Source organism: Rhincodon typus, unplaced genomic scaffold, assembly GCF_021869965.1.
Source record: "Rhincodon typus isolate 14 unplaced genomic scaffold, sRhiTyp1.1 hic_rhity00004608, whole genome shotgun sequence".
Lineage (NCBI taxonomy): Eukaryota > Metazoa > Chordata > Chondrichthyes > Orectolobiformes > Rhincodontidae > Rhincodon > Rhincodon typus.
Genome location: NW_025970246.1, coordinates 1299 through 12603, shown reverse-complemented (window position 1 = coordinate 12603; position 11305 = coordinate 1299). Strand labels below are relative to the sequence as shown.

General features: G+C 47.1%; 1 protein-coding gene across 1 annotated transcript; it reads right to left on the bottom strand.

Annotated features, from left to right (window-relative positions):
- Window positions 1–6762: 6762 nt before the first annotated feature.
- On the bottom strand, window positions 6763–10909 carry LOC125481967 (B-cell antigen receptor complex-associated protein alpha chain-like; the record flags this gene model as incomplete). The annotated part of the gene is made up of 4 exons (XM_048593925.1): window positions 10731–10909; window positions 10364–10618; window positions 9111–9226; window positions 6763–6966 (listed from the first exon to the last, which is right to left on the bottom strand). Coding segments are annotated over exons 1-4 (591 nt in total), but the record flags the coding sequence as incomplete, so codon positions are not given.
- Between the last annotated feature and the right edge of the window lie 396 nt (window positions 10910–11305).

The following is an 11305-nucleotide window of genomic DNA, read 5'->3' as shown; positions in this document are numbered from 1 at the left end:
ACACACTCAGGACAGGGACAGCACGGGGTTAGATACAGAGTAAAGCTACCTCTACACTATCCCATTAAACACTCCCAGGACTGCAGTAGCAGTGACGAGATCAGGTTTTGACAGTGTAGTTTTGTTGCTCAGAGCTGTGATGGTAAGAGTGGTAAGGGTTAGGGCTGGGGCTGGGTGTGGGGGGCCTGAAAGCAGACAATGCCAGCCCTTCTGTGTGTGTGTGTGCTCCCATATTGCAGTGTGTCTGTTTAAGGAAGTTAGGAACACGGGAACACAAGGAGGCTGTTCGGCCCATCGAGGCTGCTCTGCCACTTAATGAGATCATGGCTGATCTGCAGCCTACCTTCATCTACCTGCCTTGGGCCCATACCACTTAATGCCCTTGATTAATAAAATGTCGTCTATCTCAGACTTAAATTTAACAATTGAATTAGCATTGAATACCATCTGAGGAAGGCATTCCAATAGTCTTTGTGTTTGGAAGTGCTTTCTAACATCTCTCCTGAATGGCCTGGCCCACATTCTTAGACTATCCCCCTGGTTCTTAAATCTTCAACCAATGGAAATGGTTTATCTTTATCTAACCTCTCTTTCCCTGTTAATATCCTGAAGACTCAATTAGATCATCCTATAACCTTTTAATTTCTAAAGAACTTAAAGGCTCAATTTCTCTAATCTCTCCTCATAATTTAACCCCTGAAGTCTAAATATCACTCTTGTAAACCTATGTTGTGCTCCCTCCAAGGTCAGTACATCCTTCCTAAGGTGTGGTGCTCAGATCTGCTCACAGTACACCAAGTGGGGTCTATGTAGGGTTTTGTACAACTGCAAAATAACGTCGACATCCTTGTACTCTAGCCGTCTGGATATAAAATAGTGTTCCATTAACCTTCTTTCTGCATGTGTTCATGGCATTTTCATAGAATGCCTACAGTGTGGGGGCAGGTCATTCAGCCCATCAAGACCACACTGACCCTCAGAACAGCATCCCACACCCTACCCTATAACCTTGCATTTCCCATAGCTAATCCACTTAGCCTGCACATCCCTGAACACTATGAGCAATTTACCATGGCCAATCCACCTACCCTGCACATCTTTGGACTGTGGGAGGAAACCCACGCAGACACGGGGGAGAATGTGCAAACTGTGCACAGACAGTCACCCGAGGCTGGAATCGAACCCAGGTCCCTGGCGCCGTGAGGCAGCAACGTTAACCATCGAGACACCGTGCCAAAATTTTAAAAAGCTATGCACCTGAACCCCCAAATCTCATTGGATGTCCAATTTATTTAACTTTGTGCCTTCTGAAAAATACCCTGATCCATCCTATTTTTGGTCCAAAATGGATAACCTCACACTTGCTTATATTAAATTCCATCTGCCACAGTTTTGCCCATTTACCTATCTATAAATATCCTGGTGTCATTTTCGCTGTTGTCAGCACTGTCTACAATGCTGCCCAATTTGGTGATGTTGGCAAATTTGGATATTTGACTTTTTATGCCATTATCCAAGTTATTACTGAATATTGTGAACAATTGAGGCCCCAGTCCAGATCCCCGTGGGACACCACTTCTCATGTGCTGCCAACGTGAGTTCTAGCCCATGATTCCAACTCTCTGATTCCTGCCACTCAATCAATTTCCCAACCACTAGAGTAATTTGCCCTCAGTTCCATGGGCTTCCCATGTAGCTAACATTCCCTTGTGTGGGGCTTTACAAAAATCTTCTGGAAGTCCATATAAACAACATCCATTGACTTACCTCTGTCCATTATCTTTATCACCTCTTCAAAAATGAGATTTGCCAGGCATTGCCTACCCTTCATGAATCCATGCTGACTCACCCTGATTAAGTTAAATTTCTCAAGGTGATCAGTTACCCCATCCTTGCTTATCTCTTACAAATCCGACATGAAGCTAGACTATGTTATGATCACTATTTGGCAAATGCTCATGAACTCGGTCACTAATTAAATAAGGTTCATTGCTCATCATTAGATCCAATATTGCTTGTCCCCATGTCACATCCAAGACATATGCTGTAGGAAACTATCCTGGACACACTATAGAAAGATTAAAATCCCGCATTAATACGATTCTGCCTTTGCTAAATATTTGCCTCATTTCATCAATTGAACAACACTTCTGAGCTACTACCAGGTGGTCTATGTATGACACCCATTGTGATTTTCATTCTTTTATGGTTCCTCAGTTCCTTCCATAAAATCTCCACAAGGTGCTTTCCCCTCATTATCATCCTCCCTCACCATAGATGTGATTCTGTTTCTAACCAATAATGCTACTCCACCCTCCCTCTGCCATTTTGTTTTTCTATCCCCCCTTAAACCTTATATCCTGGTATGTTTCCTTCCCAATCCCGAACATTCTGCAGCCATGTCTCTCCTATATGGAGTCATAGAGATGTACACATGGAAACAAACTTTTCAGTCCAACTCGTCCATATCCTAAATTAATCTAGTCCCATTTGCCAGCATTTGGCCCATATCCCTCTAAACCCTTCCTATTCATATACCCATCCAGATGCCTTTTAAATGTTGTAATTGGACCGACCTCTACCACTTCCTCTAGCAGCTCATTCCATACACACAGAGTTTTTTTGGATTCCCCTACCCAGGGAAAAGACCTTGGGTATTTATAAACAAAAACACAAATTGCTGGAAAAGCTCAGCAGGTCTGGCAGCATCTGAGGAAGTGTCACTCAACCTGAAATGTTAACTCTGATTTCTCTCCACAGATGCTGCCAGACCTGCTGAGCTTTTCCAGCAATTTCTGGTTTACAGCACCCGCAGTTCTTTCAATTTTTACCTTGGCCATTTACCCTATCAATGCCTCTCATAATTTTATAAACCTCTATCAGGTCACCCCTCAGCCTCCGACACTCCAGGGAAAATAGCCCCAGCCTATTCAGCTTCTCCCTGTAGCTCAAACCCTCCAACCCTGGCAACATCCTTGTAAATCTTTTCTGAACCCTTTCAAGTTTCACAAAACCCTTCCTAAACCAGGGAGGCCTGAATTGCACGTAGTACTCCAGTAGTGGCCTTATCAATGTCCTGTACAGCCGCAACATGACCCTCCCAACTCCTATACTCAATGCACTGACCAATAAAGGCAAGTATAGCAAACACCTTCTTCATTATCCTATCATCCTGCGACTCCACTTTCAAGGAACTACGAACCTGCACTCCAAGGTCTCTTTGTTCAGCAACACTCCCCAGGACATTATCATTAAGTATATAAGTCTGGCCCTGATGTGCCTTTCCAAAATGCGGCACCTCACACTTGTCTAAATTAAACTCCATCCGCCACCCCTTGGCTCAGCGGCCCATCTGATCAATCACAGTTTCTGATTTGAATTTGTGCCAGCAGCTCGTTTTATTTGTTCCTTACACTCTGTTGCACTGGTACAAAAAACTCTAAGCGATAAACGCTGGCCTAGCCAGCACCCTCATCCCCTGAATGAATTTAAAAGAAATTCCAAAATAGTATACTTGTTTGAGAGGGAGATAGCCACTGGGGTCCTCTGCACTGACTGCCTGATGATCCTGGTGTAACCGATCTATCTGCCTCAACTTAGGGTATGGCCACAAATTGGGTGGCATGGTGGCTCAGTGGTTAGCACTGTTGCCTCACGGTGCCAGGGACCTGGGTTCGATCCCACCCTTGGGTGACTGTCTGTGTGGAGTTTGCACATTCTCCCCGTGTCTGTGTGGGTTTCCTCCCGCAGCCCAAAGATGCACAGAGTAGGTGGATTGGCCATGCTAAATTGCCTGTAGTGCCCAGGGATGTTTGGGTTAGACATGGGAAATTAGGGGAGTGGGCCTGGGTGGTATGCTCTTTGGAGGGATGTTGGGCCGAATGGTCTGTTTCAACACTATAGGAATCTATGATTCTGTCTCTGAAACTCCTGTCTTTGAAGCTTCCCTTTTTTATTTGACTTCAAAAATATACTTTATCCATAAAAATCTTTATATATAAACATAGTCATAGAGGCTTACAGCATGGAAACAGGCCCTTCGGCCCAACTTGTCCATGCCACCCAGTTTTCACAATTAATCTAGTGCCATTTGCCCGCATTTGGTCCATATACCTCCCTACCTATCCCATCCATGCCCCAGTCCAAATGTTTCTTAAAATGACAAAATTGTACTTGCTTCCACCACTTCCTCTGGCAGCCCATTCCAGACATTTACCGCCCTCTGTGTGAAAGAATTGCCCCTCTGGACACTTTTGTACCTCTTTCCTTCTCACCTTAAACCTATGTCATTTAGTTTTAGACTCCCCTACCAAGCTGTCGGCTATCTACCATATCTCTACCCCTTATGATTTTATAGACCTCTATAAGGTCACCCATCTGTCTCCTATGCTCCAGGGGAAAAAACAAAGCAGCTTGATTCTGTACACCGTCTTTACATATGGAGAGCAAACAAACTTGAGGCACTTTTTACTCATGCAAGACTATATTTACATATATTTGAAGCACCGGGAGAGTCCGATAAGTGAACGGACCCCCATTGTAAGTACAGCGTGGAGCTGGAGGAACACAGCAGGTCAGGCAGCATCAGAGGGGCAGGAAAGTTGATGTTTTGTGTTCATCAGGACTCCGGACCCTCATTGTATTCTGGCAGAAAGACCTCAGATGGTGGTCTTCCCCCACTGCACCTTGGCGGGCAGCTATGCCCAGGCTTTAGTGGGTCCCTCAGCATGTAGGCCCAGACCTTGGAATGTGCCAGTCTGCAACACTCAGCCGGGGTCACTTCCTCGTTATGGAAGGCCAACACGTTTCGGGCAGACCCAGAGAGCCCCTTTCACCGAGTTGATGGCCCTCCGGGCGCAGTCGATGTTTTGTCTCAGTGAGCGTCCCGGGAAACAGGCAACAGAGCGCAGAGTCCCGGCTCTCGGACCTGCTCGGTACAAACATTGCATCTTTCTCCAGGCTTCCTTTGACAGACTGAACCCGAACGCAGCCACTCCGAGGGGACCTTGCGGTGGCGCAGAGAGTCCGGGCATGCACGAAGGATCTGACAGGGAGTGCCCTTCTCACCACCAGCCAAGCGATGCCTTGGTGCTTGTTGGAAAGTTCTGGTGATGAGGCATTCTGCCAAATGACTTTAGCAGTCTGCTCAGGGTAACACACAACAGGATCCACTCTCTCCTTTTCCCTCAGGGTCTCAAGGATACTGCATGCTGACCACTTCCTTGAGGTCAAAGGTGTTTTTCTTTGCAAATTTCTCAGCAAAGGATCATCCTGCAGCAATGAGGTGAGTCCCATCCTTCGCAACACCGGGGATAGGTAGAACTCAATATGTTAATAACACTTGGCGTTTGCGTGCCAAGGGTCTATGCACAGCTTGATGCAACCACAAACAAAGGTGGTCATTAGGACGAGGGCAGAGTTGGGTACATTAATCCATCCCACCTTATCCAGAGTTTGGTACATGGAGTCCCTGCAATCCACCTTAGTCCAGGGAAGATGTCTTGGGTAATTGCAATCGCACAGGGTCTGGTAATGGGCCAGAACTGCATCATGTACCATAACGGAGAGAGTACCTCACACCTGATGACCAGGTTTTTGCCTACAATGGAGAGGGAGCATTGCTCCCAAAAGCTCAGTTTCTGTCTCACTGTGGTAATACACTCCTCCCAAGATTTTGTGCACGCCCCAGCCCCTCCAAACCATATTCCCAGCATCCTCAGGTAATCTGTCCTGATGGTGAAGGCGATGAAGGATTGGCCGGTCCAGTTCCCAAAGAAACGGCCTCACTCTTGCCTCAATTCACCTTGGATCCCGAGGCCAGTTCAAACTGGTCGCAGATTCTCATGAGTCTGCGCGCTGACAGCGGATCTGAGCACAAAATGGTGACATCATCCATGTACAGGGAGGGTTTGATCTGCAGGCCTCTGCTGCCTGGAACCCTCTCAGGCTCACATCCTTCCTGATGGACTCAGCAAAGGGCTCCACACAACACACAAATGAGGCAGGAGAGAGAGGGCAGCCCTGCCTGACTCTGGATTTGATCGGGAAACTTTCTGATTCCCACCTGTTGATTGAGACTTCATGGAGGTCTGCGATATCCTGCCAAAGGCCTTCTCCTGGTCCAGACTGATGAGGCAGGTGTCCACCCCCCTGCCCTGTATAAAGGTGATCATATCCCTGTGGAGTGTGAAGTTCTCAGAGATTGTCCTGCCCAGTACAGCACATGTGTGGTTGAGGTAAATCATTGATCCCACAGCAGACCTGATCCAGTGGGCAATGACCTTAGATAGGATTTTGCAGTCCGCATTCAGTAGTGAAATTGATCACCAATTTCTGATTTCCTCCCTTTCTCCCTTCCGCTTGTAGATGAGGATGATGATTCCTCATGGATTCACTCATGGTCTCTACCAGAGGCATATTGTCACACACCTCCAGCAGGTCCTGGCCAATCAGGTCCCACAGAGTTGAATACAATTTGGCCGGTAAGCCGTCGCTTCCGGGAGTTTTATTCTTTTCTAAGGACTCAAGGGCCTTGGTCAGCTCATCCAGAGATAACAGTTGGCCCAGCCTCTCCCGCACGCTGTCATCTCAGACCTCAGTGATAGAGGACAGGAACAACTGACAGGCCGCTCTGGGTGTGGGCTTTGTGTCGTACAATCTGGTATAAAAGCATTTGCCGATCCTCAGGATGTCAGACTGAGATGACGTTACCGAGCCATCTTCTTCCTTCAGGCTGCTGAGTACGGAGCTCTCCTTGTGTACCTTCAGGAAGAAGAAACACGAGCACATCTCATCCTGCTCCACAGTGCGGAAACTGGAACGGAATATTATCTTGGAGGTCTCTGAGGCAAAGAGCAAGGCTTGTTGGCTCTTCACCTCCCGGAGATCCTTTTTCACATCAATCTCGATATATATAACTGTGATGCCTTCTGCTTCCTGCATGTTCCTGAATGTGTCCAGCTGCTGCTATAAACAATTCATGTGGTCTGACAGGGGCTGCAGTGTGGACATCCTACCAGCAGGTTGTGATGTCTCTGTGCCTTTAAGAGAGAGTTGTTCTGTGCCGTTTCTCTTGTAGAGCGGTGTTGCCAAAGTGGCGCGAGAATGTCTGCTTCAGAAGCAGTGGGTAAACAACTTTGAGCTCCCTGAGCAGTTTTTTTTTAAAATGAGACAAAAGAAGCATGAGTGAGTGCTCACACAGGCCCAGGGTTTCAGTTTGGCTTTCAGTTGGGGTTTAGAAGTTAGTTGTTGAAGCTGATAGATACAGCTCTCTCTCTGTTGCAGCAAAAAGAAAAAAATTGAGTCCTCTCTCTCTGCTGCTAGATTGTTTCTTTCAGTTTTCCTTTCTCCTGGACTGGAGAGGAGATAGCATGTGAGGAAAATCTGTTTTGTTGAATTTATCTTTGCCAAGGGGTGTGTTTATGAGATGCTGCTATATTGGAACAGTTGATGATTAGTAGTTAAATTATATATTAGTTTATTAAATAGAGATAAAGTTATGCCATTTTTTTGTTTGTATTTTAACTGTGCTGTAAGAATAAAGTGTGTTTTGCTTAAAGCCTGGTAGTGGCCCAATTGAATTGTATCTGGAGCACAGCACCTTTCACATACCTTTAAATTAAAATTTAAGAAATCTAGGTTCTAGGCTATCTCCTCGATATATTTGAGGGGGTTCGATCTATTTCATAACAAGATGTAATTGGCAAGGATGTTCGAACAGTCCCTGATTCCCCATGTCTCACAGGAGGAGCATACCACCCCATACTCTACCATTTCTCACCCTCTAGTGACGACTGAAATGAAAAACATCAATAAAGAGCTCAGTGTTGGGATCACAACTATTCACATTACACATTCACGATCCAGATGAAGGAAATGAGGGCATTGTTGCTGGATTTGCAGATGACTGAAAGATAGGTGGAGGGACAGATAGTGTCAAGGAAGCGGGGAGTCTGTAGAAGGACTTGAACAGGTTAGGAGAGTAGGCACCCCTTTCCTAGGGTGGAGGTAGCTATTATGAGGGGACATAGTTTTAAAGTGAGTGGAGGTAGATATAGGGGAGACGTCAGAGGTACGTTCTTTACTCAGAGAGTGGTCGAGGTATGGAATGCATTGCCGGAGAGGGTAGTGGAGTTGGCTTCATTTGGGGTATTTAAGCGGCTATTAGATAGGCATATGGATGCTAATATAAGGTAGGGGTGGAGGTTAGATAGACCTTAGGTTTAGGGTAAAAGTTCAGAACAACATTGTGGGCTGAAGGGCCTGTACTGTGCTGTACTGTTCTATTTTCTATGTTCTAAGTGGCAGATGGAATGTGATGTGGGAAAATTGTGAGGTTATGCACTCTGCTATGAAGAATACAGGCATAGTCTATTTTCTAAATGGGGAAAGGCTTTGGAAATCTGAAACACAAAAGGACTTGGGAATTCAAGATTCTCTTGGGATTAACATGCAGGTTCAGTTGACAGTTAGGAAGGCCGGTGCAATGTTAGCTTTTATTTCGAGAGGATTAGAATACAACAGCAGAAATGTACTGCTGAGGCCATGTAAGGCTCTGATCAGACTGCACTTGGAATATTGTGAGCTGTTGTGGACCCCATCTTTAAGGAAGGATTTTCTGGCCTTGGAAGGGGTGCAGAGGAGCTTCACGAGAATGACCCCGGGGTCAAGGGCTTGTCATATGAGGAACGTTTGAGGACTCTGGGTCTCTACTCGGAGTTTAGAAGGATGAGGGGGGAATCTCATTGAAACTTACAGAATGCTGACAGGCCTGGATAGAGCCAATGTGGAGAAAACGTTTTCACTAGTAAGAGAAACCAGGACCAAAGGGCACAGTCTCAGAGTGAAAGGACGACCCTTCAGAACTGAGATGAGGAGGAATTTCTTCATTCAGAGGGGGGTGAATCTGTGGAACTCATCGCCATAGAGGGCTATGGAGGTCAAGTCATTGAGTGTTTTTAAGACAGAGATAAATAGGTTCTTGATTAGTAAAGGGATCAAGGGTTACAGGGAGAAAGCAGGAGAATGGGGGTTAAGAAATAGATCACCCAGGATTGAATGACTTAATGGGCTAGATGGCCTAATTCTGTTCCTACATCTTATGGTCTCACCTCTCGAAGCAGAATTGTCCCTGGGATGACAACCAGACTGAGGAGGAGTATGCCTTCCACCATGAGGATGACGTTCTTCTGCGATTCCCTGATATTGAAGAACTTGTGGCGTGATTCTGGATAGGAGAGAGATTGGGAAGCTACAGGAGTGTGTGAAATGTGATGCACTGGTCCCCATCCTCAGTGGCAATTGGGAACTGCCATTTGAACCACTCTAGTCACCCAAATACCCACCCAAACAACACTCCACAGCCCCACCACATCTTTCTCCAATACCCACACCACACCCTCACCCAATACACACCCAACACCCATCTGTAGTGATTGTATTGAAGTCAGTCAGGTGGACCTCGTCGAGTATGAGTTCCCTGATTGGGACTGTCAACCTGGCCCAATCAGGGAGCCCTGGATGTTACCCCTGGTCCAATCAAGGAGCTCTGGATGTTACCCTTGGTCCAATCAGGGAGCCCTGGCTGTTACCCTTGGTCCAATCAGGGAGCCCTGGCTGTTACCCTTGGCACAATCAGGGAGCCCTGGATGTTAATCTGGCCCAATCAGGGTGCCCTGGCAGTTACCCTAGGTCCAATCAGGGAGCCCTGGCTGTTAACCTGGCCCAATCAGGGAGCCCTGGCTGTTAACCTGGTCCAATCAGGGATCCTTGGCTGACAGATATAAACAGGAATGTTGGCGGTTCTGAGAGTTGGCTCTAAGGGAGCTGGGTCAGTGTCAAGGACTCAACATGTATAAATAAAGGGGGACCTAATGATGGGATAGCAGCCCCTGTGGAGTTATTTAACCACTGACTCTCCCATCCAGTACCCACCCAGCAATACGCACCCACTCCCAACACCTGCCCATGCCCACACCTGACCCAGAGCAAACTCACTGCCCACCCACCAAGCCACCACACGTTCCTCGCTCCTGCCCCAACCTTCCTCTCCAGTCCCCCCCCCCCCCCCCCCACCCACTACAGAGGGAGACAACGGGTGCGTAAATGAGTTTGGGAGGTTTGCTGGTCATTTCCGATAACTTGACAAGCCCAGAAGGAGGGGCGAATGGGTAGTCTCCAGCAACCCAAGCTTGGTGCTGGAAAACCAGCTTCCATCCTACCCCGGCTACAGTGGCAGAAAGGGTGGAGTTGATTTGTCTAGACCCACTCACCCACCCAGACCACTTCCCTGTGCCCCTTATACCCAACCCCCCAACCTCTTCAACTCTCAACCCAATGCCTCCTCAAGGATGGGGACACTCACTGTAAAGCCGGAGTCCAACGCTGCAAGATATTTGTCTCGTCAGCGTGCTCTGGCAACGGTAAATGCCCAGGTCCTTCTCATTCACTTTCTCCCAACGGTACAGGGGTTTCTGGAAGTCAAGGATTTCCCAGGTTGAACTGTTGTAGTTCCTCATCTCCCAGGTGACATCCTCTCCAGAACTGACGCTGCACTGCAATTGGAATGAGTTTCCAAGCTCCGCTCGGACAGAAGGCATGGAAAAATTTCCGGGCACCGCTGAAAGTATAGAACAGTAGTCAATATCACCCGCTAGACAAACAGCACAGAAACTGACAGCTCACCCTGTAAACAGCTGCATATTTCAAAAGGCAAACTGAGAGGTGCGAACCTGCGCATGGCTTCATTGCTGAGATTCATTAGGCTCGGTTTTCGCTGTTTGACCTGGGGCTGAGTATTTTTCATCCATGAGCCATACAGCCTTTGGAGAAGGTGAAAACCGAAAGAACTGTGGATGCTCTAAATCAGGAACAAAAACAGAAGTCGTTGGAAAAGCTCAGCAGGTCTGGGAGGAAGAGGACATACACGCACACTTCTGAGGAAGCGTCACCAGACCCGAAACGTTAAACTCTGGTTTTCTCTTCACAGGTGCTGCCAGACCTGCTGAGCTTTTCCAACAATTTCTGTTTTTGTTCCTTTGGAGGAGGTGAGTTTGATGCTTCTCAGACACAAGCTTGCGTCGGGTATCCAGGGGTTGGAAAGTGAAAGCTTCTTTGCAACTGGCTGAGATTTTTAAAATGGGTGTCTGACACAGAACTGTGAGAGGGCAGACCTTTGGAAATGCCTGTAAACCTAGACAGGTCTCTATTTGTTTCGCCCTCTCTCTCCCTCACACACACACACACACACACTCATACTCACACACACATAAACACATACATATACACAAACTCACACACACACTCT